The sequence below is a fragment of the Podarcis liolepis genome (genome assembly GCF_965112155.1).
Source record: "Podarcis liolepis genome assembly, chromosome: 2".
NCBI lineage: Eukaryota > Metazoa > Chordata > Lepidosauria > Squamata > Lacertidae > Podarcis > Podarcis liolepis.
Window position 1 is genome coordinate 2,744,335 of NC_139555.1, and position 26,090 is coordinate 2,770,424.

The 26,090-nt window shown below is 49.4% G+C and overlaps 1 protein-coding gene and 1 long non-coding RNA gene across 4 annotated transcripts in view; one reads left to right on the top strand and one right to left on the bottom strand.

The window, feature by feature from the left end:
• The first annotated feature begins 375 nt into the window (after window positions 1-375).
• ITGA5 (integrin subunit alpha 5) overlaps window positions 376-26,090 on the top strand; it is a 73,052-nt gene continuing 47,337 nt past the window's right edge. For 2 of the 3 annotated variants that reach the window (XM_083486514.1, XM_083486515.1), the window contains exons 1-2: window positions 376-699; window positions 23,075-23,208. In XM_083486514.1, coding sequence (XP_083342640.1) covers window positions 554-699; window positions 23,075-23,208 — 280 coding nt within the window. In that variant the 5' untranslated portion in view covers window positions 376-553. Of the gene's footprint in view, window positions 700-22,893; window positions 22,935-23,074; window positions 23,209-26,090 lie in introns of those variants that run through there. The other variant, XM_083486516.1, reaches the window with a different exon arrangement.
• On the bottom strand, window positions 14,956-19,210 carry LOC310699176. Its single transcript, XR_014521969.1, has 3 exons — window positions 18,432-19,210; window positions 16,211-16,272; window positions 14,956-15,022 (listed from the first exon to the last, which is right to left on the bottom strand). It is a non-coding gene; the product is annotated as an uncharacterized lncRNA (long non-coding RNA).

Consider the following 26,090-nt stretch of genomic DNA (forward strand, 5'->3'; position numbering starts at 1 on the left):
AAAATTGGCACAGGGTGCTCGATTTCCTTCAAGCAAGGAAAACCCCAATGTGACATCATCAATTCTTGCAAAACCGGAGAACTTTACCACCGCTTGCAAAACGGAGCAGTTAATTTTTTTGGGGGGGAGAACTCGCTTTGTGCGCGCGCGCGCGTGGCTGTTGTTGTGTGTGTTTTTAGGTGTGCGTGGGAGTTGAAAGCCAAATCTAGAACTCAAAACTTTTTCCAAATATTCATCAGAGCTGTTCCTGGCTCCCCTCCAAAATTCGCAGCGCTGGCAGTTTAATGAGATCCATCCTGCCCACCCCCTGTCCCGTCGAGGTGGGGGCGGGCGGGCGGGAGGGAGGGAGACTCCTCCTTTTTGTGAGTCATTCTCGGGCAAGGGAGGGAGGGAGGGGAGGCGGCGAGCCTCCGGAGCACTCACGTTCCGGGCGGGTTGGAGAAAGAAGACCAGGGCGAGCGACCATCCGGAGCGCCGGCTGGGATTTTGCTCCGGCCTCTCAGCCCATCCACCGAGACCCCCTTCTCTCCACCCGGCACCCCCAGGCCCAGCTATGTTGCCCCGGGCCCTGCTCTTCCTCTTCGGCGTGCCCTGCGCTTGGGGCTTCAACCTGGACGCCGAGGCGCCGGCGCTTTTCCGCGGCCCCCCCGGCAGCTCCTTTGGCTTCTCGGTGGACTTTTACCTCCCGGACGCGCAGAGGTAAGGCGAGGCAAGGGCCGGGGGACACACTTGGTGCGTGCATATTTTTTGCGGAGGGGCATAGCGGGACAACTTCCACTCTCTTCACATACACCCCCGCATTAATCCGGGGACTCGGATTGCCTGTGAAAATGGGAGTGGAGGTGGGGATACTTGATCGAGGGACGTGCGCGCACCCCATCCAAGGTGCAGGAGATTTAGCAATGCTTGGATAACAAGTTAGAAGGGGAAACGAAATGGAATTGGCTCCGATTGAATTGGCTTCGGAAAGTGTATTCTCTCTCTCCACTCCCCCCCCCCGCCCCGCACGACTCCACAAATCACGCCTCCCCTCCCCTCGGCTGGCCCGCCGCCCGTTCCCTCTTCCCAGCCCCACTAAGTGGTTGCAGACCCACCGTGCCCCGCCTGGTGCGTTTCCCGTTACTCGGGATCTCCGCCCCGCGCACTCCCCTTGGGCGACGGCGCCGCGGCTGCTGTTCCGCGGGAGAGACGCGCGCTGGCCCAGCCCGCCGCAGGCGAGACGGGAGGATTTTCCGTGCGCGCCCCCCTCGCCTCGCCGCTCTCCGCGCGCCCCCAACAGGCTCCCAACGAAGCATTTCCTGTAATCGGAGCTCCGTCCCGCCGCTCTTGTTCCAGAGATGGGGGGGGGGGAGAGAACAGAAGAAGGGGGTCGGCTTGGGGTTGAATGAGTTGGAGTTGGGGGTGGAGAGAGAGAGAGAGAGAGAGACGCACAGTCGGTACCAAACCTTTTGTCGGGACCAGGACTAGGGAAGTGGGTCTCTAGCCTGGGACAAAGCGGAGAAGGAGGGTGGGAGTCTGATGGTTTCTCTTCTCTCTCTCTCTCTCTCTCTCTCTCTCTCTCTTACACACACACGCACACACACACACACAAAGGTGTGCTTAGTGAAGTAGCAAAGTTACTGTACTTACTTTCCTTGCTCCACTCAGTCTTTTCCTGTGGTGTTTTGGGGGAATGGGCAGGTGGGTGGGGAGGAATTTGGCAAGGCAAAATGCTGAAGATCCTGCTCTGGATCTCCTCTCCCACATTTGAGAGAGGGGCCTTATTTGCATCTGCTTTGGACGCAGCAGGTCCCAGGTGTTCATTCTTTAGCATCCTCAGTCGGGCTGGGAAAGTCTGCTTCTCTGAAACCCCCAGGGGAGCTGCTGCCAGTCAGGGTAGACAGTATTGAGCTGGATGGGCCAGTGCTCTCATTCAGTATAAAGCAGCTCATGTGGTGGATGATGAGCAGAGCATCCAGCTAATCCACCCTGGACTGGACGGCCAGACTTGCCCATGCGGAGGGCGTCTAGCAGAAGAAAGCATGCTCAGATCTCCTTCCTCTCTGGCCAGGATGTTCAAGGCATCCAGAGGGTCGGGTGTCGAGGACACATCCGCATCCTGGTCTGGTAATTGGAAAAGCAAGGATGCTGCTTGAGACAGTGGGAACATTGTGACTGAGTAGCTCTCCGTCTGTGACAAGGAGGGGCAAGCTGAGTAGGGCAGCTCCTCCTGCTTCTGCACACACCAGAAGTATGAAAGGCTTGCGCAAGGTGGGGTGGGTCATGTGGGGTGGGTCATGTGGCACAAAGGGGAGTACAGGTGGGGGCACATGTGCATGTACGAGATTTCTTCCACCTCCCAACTGAGCTGCTGCTGCTGCTGCTGCTGGGCAAGTGGGTGGGATGTTCCAGTGGTGCCATTAAACAGAGGTGTCAAGCCCCCCCAAAAAAAATTCATGAAAGAGCCAAACCCCCCCCCCCCCCGTTGGTGGGCATTGCCATTCCAATGTTGTGTGTGTGCCATGACATGTGATTGATTATGTGGGACCAGGGCCGGCTTACCCATAGGCGCTAGGGGTGCAGGGCATCCGGGCGCCAGGCTCTTGGGGGCGCCAGGCCCAGAGTCTGGGTCCGAGATTTGGAGTCCGGGGATTGAAGAGCCAGGCCAGCCGCTGCCGAGCAGAGCAGAGCCCGTCAGAGCACTGCAGGCGTTTCTGCTGCGGGTGCTGCCCTCCTGCGCACGTGGGTGTGCACGTGGGATTGGCGGGCCGTTGAGAGGCCTGCCCAGCGCATGCACGCTGCTCACACAAGGCCCGCAGCTTCCCTCCCAAGCCTCTGTGGGAAATGCTCTCCTTGGGGACGCTGGGCAGTTTTTTGCACCCAGCGCTGCATACGCTAAAGACTGCCCTGTGTGGGACAGGGCTTACCTGCCCCTCCAATATTTTATTCAAGTTGGCACCCCTGCCATTAGATCAGGATGTGATAATTGAAATGTTTAATTAAGGGCTTCCCCATTACAACTAATAAATCTGTGGTCTAAAATTACTGTATTTTTCCATATATAACTCAACCCCATGTATAAGGCGACCCCTATTTATTCTTTTGTAAGTTCGCTGAGCTGTTGAGCAGCTTTGCAATGAGCCCCCAGAAATACACCGCATGGTGGCCCTCACCAAATACTCTTCCTAAGCCGGGAAGAGCGGCCAAGCAGCCTCCTCTCTGACATTTCCCTGCTACTGCCGCAGCACCAGCCCTTGCTTACTTAGCATATTAACCTGTATTAAGAGGACCCTCAATTTATCACAAACAAATTCAGAAAAAGGTCGTCTTATACATGGAAAAATACATTACCTAACTTCACTTAGGTTTTCAACTAGTGCCACCAACAGTACACATTCAAATATATCATTTCTTAAATTTTATATACTGTCCTTCCACCCAAAGGAGCCCACTAGCTATGTAGTGGATTTAGTCCCAAATATCTCCTTTTGGCCCAGCTTTCCAGAAGGACCTTTAAATGCTGGTGCAATACAGTGTGCAGTGGCTTGGAATAAGTTCCATTTACCGTATTTTTTGCTCTATAACATGCACCTGACCATAACACGCACCTAGTTTTTAGAGGAGGAAAATCCGTAGGCATTCCCTCCATAACACGCACAGACATTTCCCCTTACTTTCTAGGAGGAAAAAAGTGAGTGTTATGGTGCAAAAATTACAGTAATTCACTGGGACATCCTCCCAAGTAAACATGCATGCAATCAGCTTGAAAATCTCTGAACTTGTATACATGCCTAGGTTTGCACTCTCTTCTAACCCTGAGATGAGAGCTGCCCCTCGCTCACAAAAGTGCACCAGAGGAGAGTTGGGAAGGAAAAACTCCACCCTTCCAAGTTTCTTTCAACATCCCCTGATTGTGTAGATGAAAGAATGGTTTCTGAGCATTAAAAGAAAGAAAGAAAGAAAGCAGTACAGTAACTAATCTGCCATGAGCGGTACTTGGGACACACCCTTATAATGTGGCAAATGGCGCCTGATGCTTCAGAAGAGCCAGCGTAGTTCAGTGATGAGAGTGTTGGCTTTAAGAGAGCTAAGAAACCCAGGCTCAAAGTCCCCACCCTATAAAGCTTGCAAGCCCAGGTTCCACCTAATGGAGTGAGCCAGAAGGTCACTGGAGGCAAGGAGGCCCTTGCACGATTCTGTGTAGTTTGTGCTGGAAATAGTTTAAAGAATGGCCTCGCTCTGAGGTCAGGGATAGGGAACCTGTAGCCCTCCAGATGTTGGGCTTCAGCTCCCATCAGCCCTAGCCAACATGGCCAGTGGTTAGAGAGGTGGTGGTAGGTATAGTCGAGCAACATCTGGAAGGGTCATTCCTGTTCCAGGTGCACCAGTCACTGCTTTTGGCCTGGCTGAGATTGCCTTGGTGAACCATCCCACATCTTTTGCTAAGTGCTGCAATCTTTGCTATATATTTATTCTCCTTTTCCAAGAAACTTGGGGCACCATGCATGGTCCCATCCCCGAAGATTATCCTCACAACAACGCTTTGAGGCAGGTTTGCCTAAGAGAAGGGGACCACGCCCGAGATAACCAAGTGAGCATTTGTAAAAATTAAGCTCATGTTTTCCCCAGTGTAAGCCCATCACTCTACCCACTACTTTACATCGCACAAGGTGGTAGGGGTGGGCCTCTCACTTACTGGCATCTGGTTCCATGCAGCCAGGGCTGGCTCCAGGTTTGAAAGGGCTCTGAGCATGCCAAGCAATGCTGAGCAGCCTGGGTGTGGACGCTCTTTTAATTTCCCACAATGTTCCGCAGCCAACACTATCCTCCAGATGTCGCTGGACTCTGCGGCTCCTCTCATTGCTGATGACTGTTGATGGAAGGAGGAGTCCAGCAACATCTGGAAGGTAGCAGCTTGGTTACCCAGAGTGATGCTAGGTTGGGGACTTTGCAGGAAATTGGCCTGGTGACTAGATCCAGCTGATGGGTGTGCTGGTCCAGAAAAATAACAAGTAAGGGAGGCATCACTTTGGGCCCTGCCAAGGTTTTTTGGGCCCTGGCAGCTGCCCCAGCATGCCAGGTGCTGACACCAATTCCATCATGCCCTCAGGACTTGCCTATCTGCATTCTCTTTGTCAACGAAGGACAATTGTCAACAATTGTTTTTTGCGGGGAGGAAGGGGAAATTAGCTCCTCCCAGATTGGTGAAACTCCCCATTCCCCCCATTTAATCCATACCATCCCAGTAACACTGTCACACAAGCAGAAGCAAATGAGGTGCCCTTCAGTCAGATGTCCACCCACAGCCGAGGGGCAGAAATGGAACTTAATGTGACATCATGCCAGATTCCAGATATGAATTGGTGGATGTTCCTTTTCAGGCAGTTCCCAGTAGTGCTTGCTCTTGTCTGGAGAAGTTCTCATTGGGCTCTGCCCTCTGTGAGCTTGCAAGAAGCGAAGGCAGCATCCTTCCCAACATTACGCTGCTCAGAAAGAGCCCAGTCGTCCTGGGCATCTGGCAGGCTGCCTTGCTTGGTGTTGAGCCCTGGCTCTGAGCCAGACACTGAAACCGCCAGGCCCTCTCCTCTCCCCAAGAGACAGAGATAGATCCCAGGAGTCCTGGCCCTTCGTGCCTCAGCAGGGATGGGCTGGCATGTGCAGCAACTTGATTCTTCGGGCTCCCACTTTCTAGGAAGGCTGCCTGAAAGCCAAAGCACGGTGCTGTGTGTGATGTGCTTTCTCCGCCACCGTGGCCTGGTGCAGGCTTCTCCACAGGAAACAAGATTGTCTTTGGAGTACTAGCAGGGTGTTTTGAGATCTAAAGCAGACTTTGGAGTGAGGATCTTTCATCTGTGCTTAGCAAGCACAGTGGCTGGTTCAAATGTGATAACATTCCTATATACGGGATGCATTTGCATGCAGGAAATAAGATGCAGCCCTGCTTGTGGATCTTTATGTGTGATGTTTGCACATAGGCTGCAATGTGCATGCAGACTGGAAAGCCACAGGCTGCTTACAGGGGTGGGTGGGACAGCCTTCAGTAGCACACTGCGCATATACCAGCCATAATGTGTGCGCTGGTTGCATGTTATTTACCCCACACGTGGGGTTCTCTTTTTTGTCACATTTGTAGCGACTCTTGATAATGAGTGGATAGGACAGTTCTGTGGTCCAGTTTGCTTTATCTTTCATCTGGATGCTTGTTTGGTTCTCTTCATGCCAGTAGTCAAGAAGAGAGTGCAATGAGTTCTCTCACTCACACCTCCTTATAGGATGCTGGTGTTACCAAGAAGGAATAGAGCAGGGATAGGGAACATGTGATTCTCCAGAAGTTGTTAGACTTCATCTCCCACCACCCCTGGTGATTGGCCACGCTGGATGGGGCTGATGGGAGATAGATTACAAAAATATCCAAAGAGCCGTAAGTTCCCCACCCCGAGATATATTTGTATGGTGATAGTGGTGCTGTTGTGACCCACCTTAGATCAGGCCAGGACTGCATCTGAACAGCCACAAGTTCCCCAGCTCTGGAATAGAATAGGGATCTGAGTTAATAATATCTGTCTGTCAAGTGTGGAATGGGGACAGTCTGACAGTAGCTTAGGATCAGGCCTGTGAAGATAAAATGAGGTCGTGGCAGAGAGAGCATTGGTGCTATTTTGAGCCCCCTGGAGTTGTTGGCATCCATCTGTCTTGAGAGACAATGGAGGGAGGGAGCTTCCAGGGATGAAATTAAACTGCTGTGTTAGCAGCACTGAAGTGCCCCCCCCCCCGATGCAAGCCTGGACAGTGTGTGTGGAGGTCCTGGCCTGCCCAGATGATGTTCCCCCTTTCGGCCTGGCTGATGTGGTTCAAAGGAAAGCAGTACAATTGGCACCAGCTGGGCTGCAGGAGTTGCTGGAAGGAGGTGTGCAAGGCACCATCCAATCGCCGTAGGGATTCCAATTTGGAAAACCTAGCCTTTTATTCTGAAGATATCCCACAAGGCAGCAGAGGTTTAGGATCAGCATTTCTTTCTGCTTGGTGGGCCAGATTCCCAGGCTGACAAGCCCCACTTGCCCCTCACTTCCCTCTACAACACATGTATAACTGCCTTCTTGACTGTTGGACCCACTATTGGTCCGCTCAATCCACCAGCGCCTGCCTTTGCATGCAGGGCAAGTTCCTAACTCACTGAGGGATTGAGACCCATCAGCTACCCTCAGCTGGTTTAGCCGGCCAGTCGAAGCCATTCCTGGGGTGTGGCTGCTGTCGCATGCTGGCAGCTTCTAGGAGCCACCGGGGAGCTGAGTGCAGGGTGGGGACCAAAGGTGGGCAGACCACCCCAGAAGGAGTACAATGTGTCCCCCACCAGAAACACTACCCTAACACCCTATACACCCCTGTCCCTGGGAAAACCTGGTGCCCTCCAGACTATTGTTGGACTACAACTCTCATGATCCCCTGCCATTGGCCATGTTGGCTTGGGCTGATGGGAATTGACTCCAGCAGGTTCTGTGTCTCTGAGCAAGCACTTGGTCTTGCACTGACACCACACATTTGAGCTTCCAGACAGCCTTTGCTCCTTGACTGATTCCAGGGCTCTTAGGCAAGGACCAGCAAATTCAACTGCAATGCCCAACAGCCCTCTCCTTTCTGCTGATCTTCCCCTTCCCCTCTTCTCTGTTTCCATACTGCACTTGAGGGGCCCAAAGCTGCAGAAAATCAAGGCTGAGACAAAGAAGTGTCTGCCTAAGCAGCTGGAGCAGGTGTGCAGTGACCACAAAACCACCATGGTTGGCTCCCTAGAAACAATCCAGCCAGCAAGATGGTCCTAACTGCTGCATATTGCAGAGCTCAGTGGGGGTCTCCTGGTCAGGCAGCCCATTTCATAGCATTTTATAATTCTGAGCACAAGACACAAGGTTTGAACAGATCAACATTGGGCCAGGAAGATGATTTCTCTGCTAAGTCATTGCTAAGAAGTGGCAACCTTTCCAGGTACTGCACAAGTTCACAATGGCTGGCTTGGCATCTGAGTAGCAGTCACTAATTAATTACGTAAAGTGAAAAGGACAAAGAACATTCCATGCATGTCTTTGTCCAGGCTGTTGCTTGAAATTCTTGGCAAAAGATTTTGGTCTAGGATCTAGATTTGGACAGGAGACAGGAGGGACGTGCATTGAACCCTAAAGAGTTGGCAGTTGGCCCACAAGGATCCCTCAGAGATGTTTAATATCTCTGGTTCAGGGTATTAGTAAAGATGTAGTTATGCTCATTCTGTCTGGGTCAAGGGCAGTTCAGAATTAGCAGAGGATTGTTCCCTCAAAAGGCCCCTCCAAATGTTATTTTCCTCATGGTGATTATCGGGGAGGTTTTAGGCAATTCCTCCTTCAATACTGTTTCAAGGTGGAGAAACTGCTTCATTTTCAATCAGTGCGTGATCCTGTAAGTTTCTGCTGGACTAATGTAAATGTACTAGAAATTTTGCTGGTGGTGATGTTCTGTGTTTGTTGCTTTAGTGCAGGAGTACTTTTCCTGACAGCCACAATGTGTATTGTTGCACCAAAAGATGTTGCAGAATATGCCTCAAAAAGCTCACCTACAGCATCCTGCAGAGGCTCAACACCACTCTTCTCAAGCTCCTGCTCTACATGTGTGTCGTGTTCTCAGCTGTGTACAGTTGTAGGGAAACAAATGCAGCCTCTTAGATGGAGGCTTTCTTAACAGCTTAGAGGCAAGCCCTAAAAAGTAATTTGTTTGCTCCCCCAACCCCTGCTTCTTTCAAAATATTTGTTTTTCAGTTTGTGTGTTCTAAATGGATGAGTCCTTTGTAATGTCCTGATGTCGTGTGTTATGGTGATATAGCATCATTCCATGCTTTGAGTGGGGTCTCATTGGCTGTCCTGAATGACATGGCTTGATTTTCTTGAAATGCAGTAATGTCAGGCATTGCTACATAATGGCAACCCATTTTCTCAATGGTACACATGATGCTCTTCACAGAGGTTGTCCCCTTGCTACAGAAGTCCTCTATAGAAAAAAAGAGGACCAAGTCCATGATTCTCCCCCAGCTCCGTGAAAAGGGTACTTTTCCAGTAAAAAGTCCAAATGTTTCTTGTGCTCCCCCCCACCCCACCCCCACAAACACTGGTGGATCTTTGTTCACAACCATTGTAACATAGGATGAAACGAGAGACTCAGGGCAAGATGTGATAAGCCCTCCAAGACTCTGGAGACAATTGGGAATAGGTTCTTATCAACTACAGACAACAAACATAAATACATATCAAAAGCTGCTTTATACAGAGTCTAGCTCAGTGTTATTTACTCTTGACTGGCAGCATCTCTCCCAATATCTCCAGCAGAGGTGTTTGCTCAGCTCCGTTCCCTGAGGTCTCTTAAACTGCAGGGGTCTGGATCTGGGACTTATACATGGTAAGCATATATTCTTCCACTGAGCCATAGCTTAAAAAAAAGGAAAAAGTGCAAAACTCTTTGCAGCTCTTGCAAATGTGACCTTTTTATGGATTGCCAAAACAAAGTTCCTTGCCGAGATTCCAGGGCGGAAAGTGACAGCATTAGCTTTTTTATTGCAGGAAGGGTTGGTTGGTGCAAGGGGTGGGTTCTCTACACAGCATTCACTTCCTGGCAGGCTAAGCAAGCCTGGTGCTTCAGCGCCAACTGTCCCTGTTTTATGGTTCCTGTCCCTGCTAAATCACTGTCCTCCTTTTGTCTCTCGGAAAAACACTGAGCGTACATTGCAATACACACACAATAGATCTTCCCCCGCCCAGGGGAAGTTAAGTCTCTGCTTTTGGGAGGAGGATGTGTGCATGTTGAAGTTGGTGCGCGTGCATGTAAATGTATGTGCATGGACACACAAATCTAGTTTATTGCTTCCTTTCCTTCCTTCCTCCTCTTCTGTGCCTATCCAGATAGTAAATGTGTCTGAATGTGGCAGCTATTCCAATAATAAGTACAACCAGATCCACTGAAAGACGTTGTATTAAGTTTTTATTTAAGCTGGGGGTGGGGGAACTATGGCAATTTTACAAAGAAACGGCTTCCAAACCAGAGCAAGGCAGCTGCTGCTGAGTATACAAATACACTGTACAGCTTCAGGCTCCACTGGGTCTGGTAGTTCAGTGGGTAGGGTAGGGGCATGTTGCTGTTAAAACCACAAGGCTGTGGGTTCTAGGCCCATGGGGTAGAGGGACGGCTGTAGCTCAGTAGTAGAGCACTTGTTTTGCCAGCAGAAGGTGCCAGGTTAGGGTGGCAAGACATAAAAGTGAACAGGGCTCCTGCATTTTTGTGGAAGGAGGAATTTCAGAGGCTTTAGTTTGCCTGGGAAGCTCCAACTTTTGAAATTCCCTCTTCCGGGCAACAGCTGAAGGTGCAGGAGCTGCTGTCTTGTGCATTTGAATATTCAGTTCTAGGTTTGATCTCTGGAACCTCCAGGTAGAGCCTGAAAAGACTCCTGGTCTGAAACCCCGCAGAGCTGCTGAGAATCGATGTAGACAATCCTGAGCTATTTTATGGTGGGTGCAGTGTTAGAAACTCAGATATATAAGCTAGGCACCCAATGGCACCTTAAACCAAGGTTATGTTCACCAAAACGGAACATCTAGTTTCCATTTTGGGGCAAGAGGGCTCTAAAGTCATGTTTTTCAAAGGGTGGACTGATGGTGATTGATCAGTAAACATCTGGCTTGTTCAGATGACAACCCTGAGCTCAGTTAAGAGCTTTGAGAACTTAAAGAAGAAAAGTCACTTGATCCAGGGGCCGTCCACACATATATATTGTTCTATTCCTAGTTTTTATTAAAAGTTTTTTTGTGTTACAAAACAAACAGAAAAGAGAAGGTACATCAGTTGTCCCCACTTTCGATTTGTAGTTTTTTCAGAGTTGGTTCACATTTAGTGATTGACACTTTTGCCATAGACATCTTGCATTTGAGGGAAGGAGACATGGGGTATTGTTCTTTCGTTCTATTGCGTATTATTAGTGTAGGGCGGTTGTGTCAGCATCACACTGGTAGGTCCTTTATGTATGTATGTATGTATGTATGTATTTATTTATTTGTATTGATAATGCAAGAGGTTAGGGGGTCCTGAGCTTGGCTGGCTACGTTCAGTTGATTGCAGTGTGACTTGTTTGCAGGGGGAGGTTGTTGCCGACCTCTTTTTCTTAAAGGCGACTGCTCCTGATCAGGCTGCACAGAAAAAGCATTTTGGTTCCAGAAATTCATTCCAATTGTGCAGATAAAATATAATTGATAGAATTCTACAGGGTGGGGCATTAGTGTGTGAAAACAGTGCAGATCCAATGATCCCCAGATAGTGGAGATGTCAGGTGCCATCCTGGTGCCCAGGTATCTTCACTTGGTCGCAAGTGGTCAAAAGCCAGGTGCAAAATGCTTGGCTAATATCAAACACAGGCCAGGATTAGAAACTGGGATACAAAAGGTAGGAGCCATATGGCTCCTGGGACCTGGATTGCGGGTGCTAAAACAGAATGTTTAGTTACCGTGTGTGTGTGTGTGTGTGTGTGTATGGGGATTTCTTTTTTAAAGACAGATAGCAGTATTTTTATTTTTTGCTGCTGGATGATTCAGGGGGTCTGCAGGGTAGCGCAGCAGCAAAAGATTCATCTTTTACTACTGCGCTACCCCCCAAAAAAGCTGATTTGAGTGGCAGTGCGGCAGCAGCAAAAAACAAAGACCTGTCTTTTGCTGCTGCGCTACGGGTGAATCAGCTGTTTTGCGGGGTAGCGCAGTAGCAACAGATGTGTCTTTTGCTGCTGCACTACCCTGCAGACCCCTTGAATCACCTGCCCAGGCAGGTGGAGATGCTAGGTGCCAGCCAGTCGCAAAATGCAGCTACCGCTCGGCTAATTTTGAATGCTGATTATTGCCACCCAGAGGGGCTACAGTGCATCAACTTAAAACCCAGACCATTTGTGATATGAAAAGCTACAGGAATTCAGCAGTAGGGTGCACAGATTGGAAATTAAATGTGTCTTGAAACCTTTGCAAGCACAGTATTGAAAGCAGGTCCATGTGGTCAACCCAGTATAGCACTGTGGACACAAAGCATCATGAATGTGCAATAAAAAGGGTTTCCAGAAGAGACCTTTGTCCTGCACAATTACGGTTAAGTTATTGTCAAAAGCCCTTAACAACTTGGGACCACTTTACCTATGGGATCACCTTGCCTTACATGGACCCATTTGACCACTTCCATCGGTGGAACTGGCACTATGACAGGTGCCACATAATCCCCGTTCCACATTTGTAAGAACTCAATTCTTTACTGTGGCAGCGCCTGCATTTTAGAGCTCCTTGCTATTGAGACCAAGCAGGCGCCTTCAGTGTCCTCTTTTTGGCACCTGCTAAAAACATTCCTGCTTGGACAAGCCTACCCAGAGGCTTAGGAAGTTGGGGCAATTTTAATTTGTTGTAGTATTTTAACTTTTGTATGTTTTAAAGTGTGGCTGTACATTTTCCTTGATTTTACTGTTTTACCTTTTGTAAAATGTTTTGAGGGGATTTTCTTTGCAATCAAGCAGTGTATTTATGAAATAAATTAATTGCAAAGCACTGTGCACAACATTGATGAGACTTGTTTCTGAGATACTATACTCCATCTTAAGGAGAGCAAGACACAGATCGGGTTGTTTGGAGTAGATTTGGGGGGCTGCCCAAGAGCAGATGGGATGGGACTAGGGAAATCCAGTGGTACCAAAGGTGCAGTAAAGAGCGGTGGCTGAAGCAGAGAGGTCTTTTGCAGGGCAGCTTAAAGTGACAGAGAGGAGAAGTGACTGTCACATTGGTGTTGGTGGCATCCAGCCCCACTGCAGAAAGTCTGGCTAATGTGGTTGAGTGACTCCTTCCCTCTGATTCAAGGGGGAGAACCTTTCAGAGTTGGCAGGGGGTGGAGAGAAGAGAGCTTTGATGGCTTTCTGTCTGCTCCTGGTTTAGTCTAGAGCCAGCTTTCCTCTTTGCTCATCAGCCAGGGGTGTGCCTCTCCCTCCCTTGCTCAGCTGGCAGGACCCCAGACGGCACCAGGCCAGAGGCAGCTTTGAGCCCCCCCCCCACTCTCTCTCCAGCTGAGTTTGAGGAACGCAGGGTCCCTGGCTGATGTGTTGAGAGACCAGGAAGGGTAGTGACACGTACAGTAAGGTTTTTAAGTCCTGTGCAGATCACCTTTACTAAGTGTGGGTGGGTGTCATTGAAAGTTTCATGGACATTTTGGAAGAGGTACAGCAGCTTGGATGAAACAGTTCTCACTGACTGTGCTTCTTCAACACATTGCTGGAAAGGAAAGGAAATAAGGAGAAGGTTTATAGTTTTAGATGTTGCCATCAAAGCAGGGACATTAATTAGTGTCCATTTCCAGGAAAGGCTGCCGTAATGGAATGAAAATGGTCTAGGCTGCTGCTCCAATTCTATCACAGAAATGTAGGAAGCTTCCTTGTACTGTCCCATCTAGCTCAATACTGTTTACTCTGACTGGCAGTGGCTCTCCACACTTTCAGGTGTGGGGCATTCCCAGTGCTCACTGGAGTTGCTGGGGATCCATCCTGGCACCTTCTGCATGCTAAGCAGATACTGTACTCCAAAACTATGGCCCAGTGTATCCTTGATGCTTCTTGCATGCCTGCGACATGCTCACACTCTGGCTCCTCTCTGACAAACAGAACTGCTGCAACAGGCAGGACTTGTGCGGAGGCAGTATCTCTTCTGCCTCTCAAGAGACTCCTCAGCTGCGGCCGAAGGTCAGCCTGCATGGGAGGTCAGGAAAGGACCTCTTCCTGACCCCTGTCCACTGGCTGACCTCTCCCACTTCAGCCCCTGACCTCTGCCACCCATTCTCATCTTCTTGGTTGAAATGCAAGCCCTCTGGCTCAGACTTGTGACAGCTTCTGTATTTCTTTCGGTGCCAAATGTCTGTGGCTGCTTGCTTCACCTATGATCACCAGACCCAACTGACTTCTTTGGAGGGACCCAAAGGATGACTTGGCAATGGCTGGGCTCACAATTCTAATCATGCCAGTGAGATTTCAGTTGCTCTGGAACCAGACCCCTTCTGTTGTCTCTTAAAAGGGTTCTCCATGGCAAACCCAGCTTGACTTGCTCAGTGTCTGGACTGGCTGCAAAGGGCTTCGGTCCACGCTTGGATGCCATCGTCTCCGGGGACCATGGGGACAGCAGCACCCCATATCCATTTATTTACTTATTTACACAGTGCCACCAGCGCTTGACAAACTCAAGCAAAAAGGCAGCTCTCTTCCCCTTAAGGAGCTTAGATTCTGATTCATAGGATGGTCAAGTTGGAGGGGATCCCAAGGGCCAACTCCTTGCAATGCAGGAATCTCAGCTCAAGCAACCATGGCAGGTGGCCATCCAATCTCAGCTTGAAAACCTCCCAACGACGGGGAATCCACCACCTTCCAAGGAAGTCTTTTCCATTCTTGAAAAAGTTCTTACTGTCAGACAGTTCTTTCCAATGTTTAGTCGGAAGCTCCTTTCTTTCAACTTGAGGCCATTGGTGCAAGTCCTACCCTCCAGGGAAGGAGAAAACAAGCTTACTCCATCTTCCATGGAACAGCCATTGAGATATTTGAAGATGACTATCATATCTCCTCTCAATCTCCCCTTTTCCAGCTCCCTCAACCATTCCTCATAAGGCTCTGTTTCCAGACCCTTGATCATCTTGGTCGCCCTCCTCTTGTCAGTATCCTTCTTAAATTGCAGCACCCACAACTGGACACAGTATTCCAGATGTGGTTGACCAAAGCAGAACAGAGCAGGGCAAGGGCGAGGAAGTTGGGGCCCTCCAGACTATGGCTCCCATCACCCACGACCACTGGCCTTGCTTGCTGGGGCTGATGGGTGTTGGAAGCTGGGCAGCCCTTACCGTTACAGTGAACAAGTTGCTTCCTCAGGTGACAGGTGCAGATTTCCTCCATTCCTCTGTAACTGCCTGCACAGGCTCTGTTGAACAGTGGCAAGCAGGGCAGACCAAGATCAGGAGGAAAAGGAGGTGGTGGGCAGCAGAGCTGTGGAGAGATGCACATCTGTGAAAGATCCAACTCTGTGGCCACGGGGTAATAATATATGTGCCAGTACAAGCTGACCCTTATTAGCTTCATCTCCTCAGATTCGTGAAACAGATGGAGAATTGAGAAGGTGGTGCATATACACAGGCCAGCTCACTGAGGAATTCTCCTTTAGGAACAGACGATGCCAGTCTTCTACAAAATCAGACCATTGCCCACCCTGATCCCTGCCAAGCTGTGCATAGGATTCCATGGGTCATGGCTCTCAACCAGGGCCTGCGCTCCTTTGGAGAATTGAAGATGTGATGGAGACTGTCATAGCTCTAAGATATATCTAGCACAGTACTGTCTACAACAGCCTTTCCCAACCCTACCAGGAGATGCTGGGGATAAAATTTGCCGGGGAATCAAACCTTTGCACTCTTCCCACTGAGCAGTGTCCCTGCATCTTCCTTTTTACAGCTCCAGCCTAGCATAATCCACATTCCTTTTCCCAGGGAGACGGATGTGGAGTGCCAGCTTGGGTTGCTGCCTCCATTATCATCATCAAAGGCCTCAGAGTGGACCAGCTGCCTCTCCAGCAGGTTGCAGATTAACCAGCCCTGCGTATTGTTGGCTATTGATTCACCCACCTGAAAATAGAGGCTGCCTTCAGAGGTCTAGGGAATGGCCATGGCCTGAGGGCTGGTGCAGCCCCAGACTGTCAGATTTGTTTGGACTCCTGGCATTTGACCAAATGGTCCCCAGCAGGAAGGGAAGACAGAGCCGCATATCAGATTTATTTCCCCCTTCGGCTGGCCGCCGACTTATGCTTCTTGACCCTCCTTTAATAGTGAATCCTGTATATTGGAAGCCACTAGAATCCTATCTACCTGCACAAAGCTGGCAGCGTGTGTGGCACACGTTGCTAGAAGGTTGTCTTTTTGCCTTCTGGTTTATTAAGAGGCAGGAGCAAAGGACTCTGTGCCTTGAATGACCAAGGCCAGTGTGGTTCTTTCTCCAGCAGCTGGCCCATGGGTCATTGCCCCTGCACCCCACTGACTCTGCAGCCGGCCCACCTGTGGCTCACGGCACCTGTAGTTCTGAGACGAGATCTCCAGATATGCAGTCCTTATCTAGGTTTGAGCTCTTTAGCCATCATGCCTCACCTGTGCAGTAGCCTTGAAAGCATGTTGCAACAAAACTCACCCACAGCACCGAGTCGGCAGGATGAGGAAGAGATTCATTGTTTTCCCTCTGTTGACAGCAATCTGTGTGTTGCACAGGGATAGAAGGGAAATGGGGGTGGGTGGGATGGGAAAATCTTGCAATGCACGGGGTGCAGTCACACCCACACCCCCACACCCCCACACCCCACTCTATATTTCAGAAACTTGTTTGTTTGCAGTGCGTTTGGATACCACTTGAGTTACTATAACCAACTTTTGCATTACAGTTCCCAAGATCAAGAAACAGGTTGTCAACTGCGTCTGGATATGGCTGGGCATTTTGAATGAAGATAAGAAATGCCTTAGGAAATGCCACTGATTTTAACCACTGATTTCAAAACTGGCCTGACTTCTTTGGTTTCTTAGAATTCTTAGACCATGCTGGGCACAAGGTGCTACATTTGTGTAGTGTAAAGGGAGAGAGAGAGAGAGAGAGAGAGAGAGAGAGAGAGAGAGAGAGATTTCTATGCCAAGCTCAGATGCTTACATGCTGAGCACAGTGGTAATCCACCACAGCAGTAGTCAGCTAGGAAGGTTTCTGCTATTGCCAATTCTGCTTTTGTGTGTTGCTGCTGGACATTTCAGACAATGTGTCTTGCATTTCATGGCCTTTTGGCCCCACCATTTATCAGTTTTGCTCTCTTCCATACACATATATGTCCCTGCCAGTTGAGAGTAACACCTCATGCATTTAATGACACATGGCTTTGGTCCACAAAAGCTCATGCCACAATCAGTCTGTTAAGTCTTTGAAGGTTGCTGCAAGATTGCTTTGCATGTTGGCTGGGGCTGATGAAAGTTGGGAGTCCGACAATATGTGGAGAGTCACAGGTTTCATATCCCAGAAGCCTCTGCAATGTGCAGAAGATCCTTGATAGATGTTCAGAGGTTTCATGCCCCATGTGTTTCCTCTTGAGGCTGTGTTGTTGTTGTTTGTTGTTTTTAACACCTGCGACATCACAGTTTCCTCTTTACTCTTGAATCAAGATCTTTTGACTGAGCTGGAAGTTTGAAGGCGAAGAGAATGAGGGACTTGATTTGGGCCTGCAAAAAGTTAAATCTACCAGGACAGTGGTGAAGCTAGGATGCCGGCGGGGGGTGGTGGTGGTGGTGCTGTACTGCTTCCTGGAGGGCAGAAGGTTACCCCATCAGGCCAGAAATGGTTAGCCACCCCAGCTCTGGGTCTTGCTCCTCTAGGTTATGTCTGAGCCACAAGGCACTTTGCTTGCTTCCTGTTGACTGTTGTTGCGTGCCTCTCTAGATGTTGCTGGACTACAAATCCCATCTGCCCTGGCTACTGGTCATGCTTTCTGGGACTGCTGGGAGTTGTACTTCAGCAACACCTGGAAGGCCAAAGTTTCTCCACACTTGATAGAAAGGCTTTGTAAGTAGAGCTCACTGGGGAAAAGAGACAGTTTCAGCTGAAAGTCTCAAATGTTCTACCTGGGACCTGGCATGTCTGCAGTGGAAGGAGATTCCATAGCCCATAGCAAGGGGGCTGCCAGTGAGTGTGATGCTCATGCAAGCTGTTTGGGTCCCAGGTGTGGTACAAAATGCATGTGCTAAAGGTCATTGTTGCAAGCGTGTGTGTGTTGATTCAGCCAACACCAATCTTGTTTGAGCTATTCTTCAAGTGTGTGTGTCTGTACATGCACACACATCCACACCCCTTAGACTGGATTATGTGGTCAGAAAGGCAGCATTGCTCTGACAACATATAAGGGAGAGAGTAGTCTCTCAGGAATGTGAGACCTGAGCCTTTCAGTGGCTTTATAGATCTACAAACAGCACCTTGAATTGTGTCAAGAAGGCAGTCTGGGAACTTATGTGGATGTTGCAGCAGTGTTGCCGGTGCGTTGCCAGATCTCTTTGTAAGCAAACTGCTTTTCCGTGGGTGGCTCCTCGTGCCCTGTTAACACGCAATATGAAATGTCCTGCTTCTGAATACCAGTTGCTGAAAACTGCAGGGTGGAACCTTCCCCCCACCCCTGCAGATTGCCACATAGATCAGGTAACGCAGAGAGCAGGGGTAGCCCATATTCTGGCCATTCCGATGTTGTTGGACAACAATTCCCCCAACCCTGGCTGGGGCTTAAGGAAGTTGGAGCACAACATGTTGGCTATTCCAGATGTAGTCCATCCATTACCTGCCCAGCCTGTCTGGAGGGCCACAGACTCCCCATCCCTAAGGAAAGAAGTACCTGATCACTCAGTGCAGCCTGATATTCCCAGCACTGCAAAATATTTGCAGGCAGCTGCAGTGCCTGTGAGATCGGAGAGCAGGTGGCTAGTGAGCAGTACAGTGCTGAGGGAAACAAACAGAGCTATGTCTTATCCCCCCCCCCCCACTCTCTGGCTTCCTGAGGATGTGACAGGGTGACAGCCCCCAAAGGGTATGTTGCGTCATTTGTTGGGAGGGAATGTTTTGTGTTTGTGTGATGCAGACTAAACTGGTTCACACATGCAGCTACTTTGTTATCTTACCACTTGACAACACAATGACTTGCAACTGATGGGAATAAACAATGCTGTGTCATTTGAAATCTCTCTTTCCACCTGCTAAGAAGCTAAGAACTCAAGAAAAGCCCAGCTGGATCAAGCCCAATGCCCATCTGGTCCAGTGTCCTGCTCCCACGATGGCCAGCTAGATGCCTATGAGAAGCCTACAAGTTAGGACTGTTCAGTGCAACAGTCCTCTCCTCCCTTGTGATTCCCAGCTTCAAATAATGAAGGCAGGAGGTAGCTAAACCCGTCCTCGGATCTGTCCTGGATGGTTGCCCTCTGCCGGCTGAGGAGTAGCTTACTCCCAATGCCAGTGACACCTCTTGACCCTGTTTTGTATGACCGATTCCCCACTCCCAGAGAAAGGATGGACTAACACAGGGGTCAGCAAACTTTTTCAGGAGGGGGGCGGTCCACTGTCCCTCAGACCTTCTGGGGGACACACCCCCCCGCCTATGCCCCACTCACGTCGCAGCCGCCGACGCTACCTCGTTTTCGGCAGCTTTGGCGTCCTCTGTCTCGTCGGCGAACAGAGCCCACACCACTGGCCTGGGCAGCAGAGGCAGCCTCCACACCGCTGCCGGTTCCTCCCGCTTGACCACCTTAGCGGGAAGGAAGGGTGGTGCACAGAGGCGTCCACAGCTTCTGATTGGCTGCAGCAGCTTCCTCCAGCCAATCAGAAGCCATGCAACGTCACGGAAGTCAGTATCCACACGGCGAGGCCTCGGCGCGGGGACTGACCGAGTGGGCAGCAGGGTCCGGAAGGTTTGCGGGCCGGATTAACGAGCCTGGTGGGCTGTATCCGGCCTGCAGGCCTTAGATTGACAACCTCTGGACTAACATATCCCATCGCTTATTTTGTTGCTGAGAGGATAAAAAGGAGCAGGTTCCTCAAACAGAGATTAGATAAAGGCCTTCCTATCTACCTGTGAAAATATCGTCAGAGAGGCTACTTGAGGAAGGGAAGACTCAAATGTGTCCCTAGCCATTATCCTCGGGTTCCCTGTTCCTTATGGGTCTGCAACTTCATGGCAGGGGCAGATATTTCAAAAGGCATGTTTGCATTGTAAATGCAACCCCCTTTAATGCAATCCTGCTCCAAAAAAATTCTGGCGACTATGTAAACTAGTGATCTGCAATACTTATCAACAGGATCATGGGTCATTACTCCCAGATGAATTAATCTGAAATAGCTAATACTCCTGGGGTCTGTACTCACAGACCCTACAGGCAAATCCCTGATAGAATTTGGGGTGAAATTATTGGATTTTGTGGGGCATGGTTGAACAAATATGCAAATGAACCAAGACAAACTTGAGAGAAAAAGTTCTGGAGTTGTTGGGACTGAACCAGTTTTATTACCCAGAGAAACTAAGTTGACAGTTGAAAAGCTCCTCAGTCATGATCTTCTTCCATTTTTTATTTTTTTTGTAACTTCCCCCCTCCAAAATCCACAGGAATTAGGGCCCATGACTACACCCTCCTGATGTAATGAGCTCCAGTCTCTTTCTTATGCATTCCGTGGGGAAAAAATTACCTTCCTTAGTTTGACTTACCATTAGCTTTCTTTTGCTGATGTGCTGGGAGATTGAATTTTGATGTCCTTTATATTTTTCCTGCAAAAATTGCCCTCACTGAAAACATATCCCTGGATGCAGAACACAGGTGGCTTGTTCAAATTTTACACTGAATGGAGGTACAAGCTGTCTCTGCACAAGTGTTTGTGTGGAAGGGCGAACACTTCCTGATTTGTACAGCTCAGCTATTTGTGTAAATGGCAAACTTGTTGAATGTTACATGTGAATAACTACAGCCATACAACTCAGCTATTGTGCACATAGATTGTACACTCGTTGAATGCAATGTGAGAATAGCCCTAGTTTTGGGTGCCTTTCAGTAGAGGTCTTAGCTCCCAGTGGGGGGTTGGTTTTCCTTTAGTAAAGAGAAGCCTCACACAGTGCATTAGTGTTTTCATCAAAACTCTGCAGATGTTCCCATTCAGTTTAGCATCTCCAGGTCTCAAGAGCTTATTGGCCAAGCCCCAACAACAGGACAAACCCACACTCCATGTTAGAAATCAGGGGTAGGCAACGTAAGGCCCGTGGGCCGGATGCTGCCCAATCACCTTCTAAATCCAGCCTGCAGACTGTCAAGGAATCAGTGTGTTTTTACATGAGTAGAATGTGTCCTTTTATTTAAAATGCATCTCTGGGTTATTTGTGGGGCACAGGAATTCATTCATATTTTTTTTCAAAATATAGTCCAGCCCACCACATGGTCTGAGGGACAGTGGGCCGGCCCATGGCTGAAAAAGGGTGCTGACCTTTTTAGACTATTAGAAATCATGAGATGCCTTCCCACCCAAGTTTCACAGCTGTGGTGGAACTTGAGCTGGGCAGATTCTCTTGTTAGGTTTCTCCATGGACATTTGGTTTGTCCTGTGGCTGCAGTTTGGCTTCTCCCTGCATGGACGCCTGCCAGGGAGAATGCTCAGCTGATTTTGTGGGGTTGGTTTGGGGGTAGATGTGCCCCTGCTGTCTCTCCTTCCCTTTCATTCCTCCTTTAGTTCTCGAGGCAGGAGTGGTGTTGTTGTTTTTTTAAAATCATTCTGCTGGTTCTCACTGGTGTGAGTTTCTCCAGCAGACTTTGAAGTTGGGCTGGGAATCCTGGCAGGCTTCTCTTTCTCCCAGTTACTTTGGTCTGGGCTACGAATCAGCAGTCGGCTCCCTGCAGAGATTTGAAAGGGGGGAGGTGGTTTTGGGTTCCCACCGCTTCCCTTCCTAGCAGTCCGATGAGTCTGGCAGGTTTGCAGCGCTGCGGATGTTCTCCTTGCTGTGTGCCACCCGCCCCCTCTGTTCCGATATTGTGGGGCTCTTGCTGCCACTGCTGGGTATCTTAAGCTCTTTCCCAGGCCTCTTTCTGGGCCCCAGGAGGGGTGGCTTCACTGCCTGCTTGCAGCTGCTGAATTGTACACCTGGCTGCCTACACAAGGGCCCTTTGTCCTGCACCAGGGAGCTCTGAAGAGGGGTGGGGGTGGGGTAGGGTAGGGTAGGGGAAAGGGAGACTAGGGAGGCTGCCAGGAGTTGGGGAACAGAATGGGAGAGAGGAACCTGGCATGGATATCGTTCCAGGCTAAATAAGCCGGAAGCAATAATTTGAGCCTGCAGGTAAAACAAACAGACCTGCTAGTGGGCTGGGGGCTCTCAGGAAGACCACGGAGATGCATCATTACAGAACACAAGGAGAAAGGCTACTAAGGAGTGGATTTCTCCTATCAGAACTGCCAGCAGCTCACAGCATTTCTTTACTGCAAGCCCACATTGTTCTGGACTCCAAAAACTTCTCATTCCACCTATTCCCAGTGTTCAGGTTCAGGTGTGGGTGACATTCCATTTGTAGCCAAAATGACACTGTCCTCCCAGGAGAGTGTTACAGGAATTTATGTAAAGGTTGCGGGGGGTTGCCCCTCCAGCAGACATCATACACAGACACACACCCAGTCTACCAAACTCAACACAATCACTCCTGCAAATGTCCCCGCAAAACACTTCACCGCAGTTTTTTCCTATCTCTATTCAAAGGGCCTCCCGCTGCACATTAGCAAATCCAACAATTCACTGATAAATGTGTCTATGTACTGGCTCACTGGGAAAACTTTAGAAAGTCATATAAAAACACTCCAATATAGATTTGTGCCATTCCAACTTTGTTCTGTTCAGGAAGCGAATGGCTACCAAGGGGGGAGTCTGGGATGTGAGCAGCCATAACCCCTCAAACCTGAGACCACATACTCAGCAGCCTCTTGCGCAAGAGATCATCACTGGCATCCTGGCAGGTGGGTGTCAGACAGGCAGACATCCCCTGGACAATGGCAAACCATCCAGGAATGGATTAGGAGTGTGATAACCTGACCAGAAAACCAGGAACTTGTAAATATTCCTACTGTATCACTTGATGGGTGTGTGGTGGTGGGTAAGGGAGGTTGGGGGCAAACCTGATGAACCGGTTTCTACCAGGAAACCCCTCACTGTTTGTGACATATTTATGATGTATCTGTGATGTATGCATGATGCTTCACCCGAGTGTTCATGAGAAAAAGGGAAAACTTATAAGGAAACAGTGACAGCTGGAAGGGATTTTGTGGGGGCAAAAAGGCAAGTTGTGGGGCTCCAATTTATGGGAGGGGAAAGTGGGCCCCAAAGGTAGAAACTCAATGAGCCTGAGGCAATCTGTGGGTAGCCCTTCAGGAACAGGAGTTTAAGGGCAGGAGGAGCTTTGAGAGGCTCAAGGCGCATCTGGCTTAGACTCATCCTTTTGCTTCCTGCTCCCTTCCTTTCCACAGTGCCAGTGTCCTCGTGGGAGCACCCAAGGCCAACACAAGCCAGGTGGACGTCACAGAGGGGGGTGCTGTCTACTACTGTCCCTGGCCCCTTGGCAAGAACAGCTGTATGCCCATTGAATTTGACAGCAGCAAAGGTAAGCGGGATGTGAGGGGTTGGGAGGTGCCAGTGGTAAGGGCTGGCTAACTGGCTGGCTACTTGCCCATGCATGATCACCCACCTCCAATTTTTACTCTGATTTTCAGCCATTATTATTATTATTATTATTATTTATTTATTTATTTATTTATTTATTTATTCATTCCCCACCCATCTTACGGCTTCCAACAAAGATTAAAAATACATTAAAATGTCACACATTAAAAACTTCCCTGAACAGGGCTGCCTTCAGATGTCTTCTAAATGTCAAGTAGCTGTTTATCTCTTTGACATCTGATGGGAGGGCATTCCACAGGGAGAGTGCCACCACCAAAAAGGCCCTCTGCCTGGTTCCCTGTAGCTTTGCTTCTCACAGTGAGGGAACCGCCAGAAGGCCATTGGCGCTGGATCTCAGTGTCTGGGCAGAACGGCTACTCCAGATTCCCCGAATTCCCACTTCTTCTTTCTTCCCTACTTAATTCAGAAAATAAAGGCAACTGTGTCAGTCTATAAGAGCAATTACAAAATCTATAGTAGGACAAAGCCTCTATTAGGCCAACCAGAATTGCATGCAAGCTTTTGAGTTCCCCAGAACGCTTCATTGGCTTGGATGGTGAACAGGGGAATGCAGCCGGCTTCTGTTTATGGTCACGGCCTTAAGAGGTTTGTTAGACTGTGATCAGAGGTGCCTGCCCAAATTCCCCTTGCCAGAAACACCAAAGCCCAGCTCCATACTCAAATCAGGCAACTGCAGGGGCAGGGGAGTCTTTAGCATATGTGCAAAGATCCGCCCAGCACCCCGCAAGCGCTGCCATTGTGATCTTTGGTAAATGAGTGCATAAAGTCCTTTAGTGAAATAGTAGGTATACATTTCGGTAATACCTACGTATATCTGTATTTTGTTTTTCTAGCTCAATCAAAATTATTTATTATTTCATAACAGGTAGATAGTTAAGCGCTTAGGCTGCTTCAGCGGTGGGTGCCTGGCAACCCCCAGAATTCTGCGCCCAGGTGCACCCCTTGCACCCCGGGTAAAGGCGGCCCTGGGCAGGGATTCTTCATGAATTTATTTGTGACTGTGTTTTCAGGGACCTGTGTATTCCTGATACATGGAGCTTATGAGTGTGAGAGTGCAGTCCTGGATTAAAGGCATAGGAGCCAAATCCTAGGGACTAAGGTCCTTTTGCCCCCCCCCCCCTTAAATATTTGAGGTTGATGGGCATTGGCATTCAAATGGTGTGTGTGCACCGTGACATGTGATCAGGACAGGCCTTACCTGCCCCCCCCCCGAATATTTTATTCAAGTCACAGGGTAGAAGAGTCATGCAGTCCCTAGAGAACTGGGGTGATGTTGTGGTTAGGAGAGCCAGACATTTGCAAATTAAAGCAACTGTGGTGAGCACCACACACACCTTGTAGCTAAGCACACACTGCAACCTGTTTGACTGACTACAACAGGAGCAGCAGGGAGAAAGGGTGAATGCCTCTGTGGCAGCATGGGCATCCACAGGGGTGAACCCCTGGATTATAAAGTGTTGGACCCAAGTTCTGATGAGACCCAAGTTCTAAATTCCCCTGCAGTCGTGAAGGCAAATGTGGATGAGCAAAGGAAGTTGCCTTACACCATGTCAGACCAGTGCTCCATCTAGCTTCAGTATTCTCTATATCAGGGTTTCTCCAGTTGGTTTTTTTGGACTACAATTCCCATGATCCCTGACCACTGGCCCTGATAGCTAGAGATGATGGGACTTGTAGTCCAACAACAGCTGGAGACCTAGGTTTGGGAAACCCTGATCTACACTGATTCTCTAGGTTTTTGGGTAGGGCTGTTCCCCAGCGCAACGTGGAGGCATTAGGGATGGAGCCTAAGACCTTTTGCATCAAGAGCATGCGCGCTACCTTTGAACGGCATCCCTTCCGCACAGCTGGGTAAGCTAGGCTGATGATAGGCTGGTCACTGTCTCTCGACCCATCCCACCTCACAGGGTTGTTGTGGGCAGGGGGGAGAATGGTGTGAACTTCTGCAGGAAGGTTGGAGTGAAAATACAACAAAAACACAGAACTAATCTTGAATAAAGAGATCAAAAGCCGCCCACAGGCAGAGTAAAGTGCAAATGTTGACAGTCTCCCTTTAGGTTCAAAGGCATTCTGTGTTGTGGGAGAAGGAAAGGGTACAAACCAGGGGTCAGCAAACTTTTCCAGCAGGGGGCCAGTCACTGACCCTCAGACCTTGTGGGGGGCCGGATTATATTGGGGGGGGGGGGGGAATGAACGAATTCCTATGCCCCACAAATAACCCAGAGATGCATTTTAAATAAAAGGACTCATTCTACTCATGTAAAAACATGCTGATTCCTGGAACGTCCGCCAGCTATTTAGAAGGCTATTGGGCCAGATCCGGCTCCCGGCCTTAGTTTTCCTACCCATGGTCTAAACTGCCCCCACCCCTGTAACTTTGTGGCTCAGAAAGGCCTGGACTTCAGTTGGCCTGGCCTGGGGCTTTCCTGTCTGGCCGCATGGCTCTGTGTTGACTTGGCTGGTCCCCAGTGGACGTGGGCCAGAGAGAGTTTCCTTGGCTCAGCTGAGAACAAGAGATCAGATTCCAGCCAGAGAGCCAAACAGGCCATTGCTCAGGGAGCCCTACTTCCGCGTAGGCCTGAATCTGGGGAACTACTCTCCAGGTGGCTGGTAAAACCTTGGGTACTGGTGTGCTGAGAGCAAGAGAGAACAATGCTTTTCTTTTTTAATCCTTCCAAAAGTGAGCATTTTATTTCCACAGAGGTTTCTTGTTTTCAGGCAGAATTGCTGAAAGCAAAAAAATGAGTCATTACAAGGATACCAATTTCTGGAGCTTTTAAATTGAATACTTCCTCCCTCCCC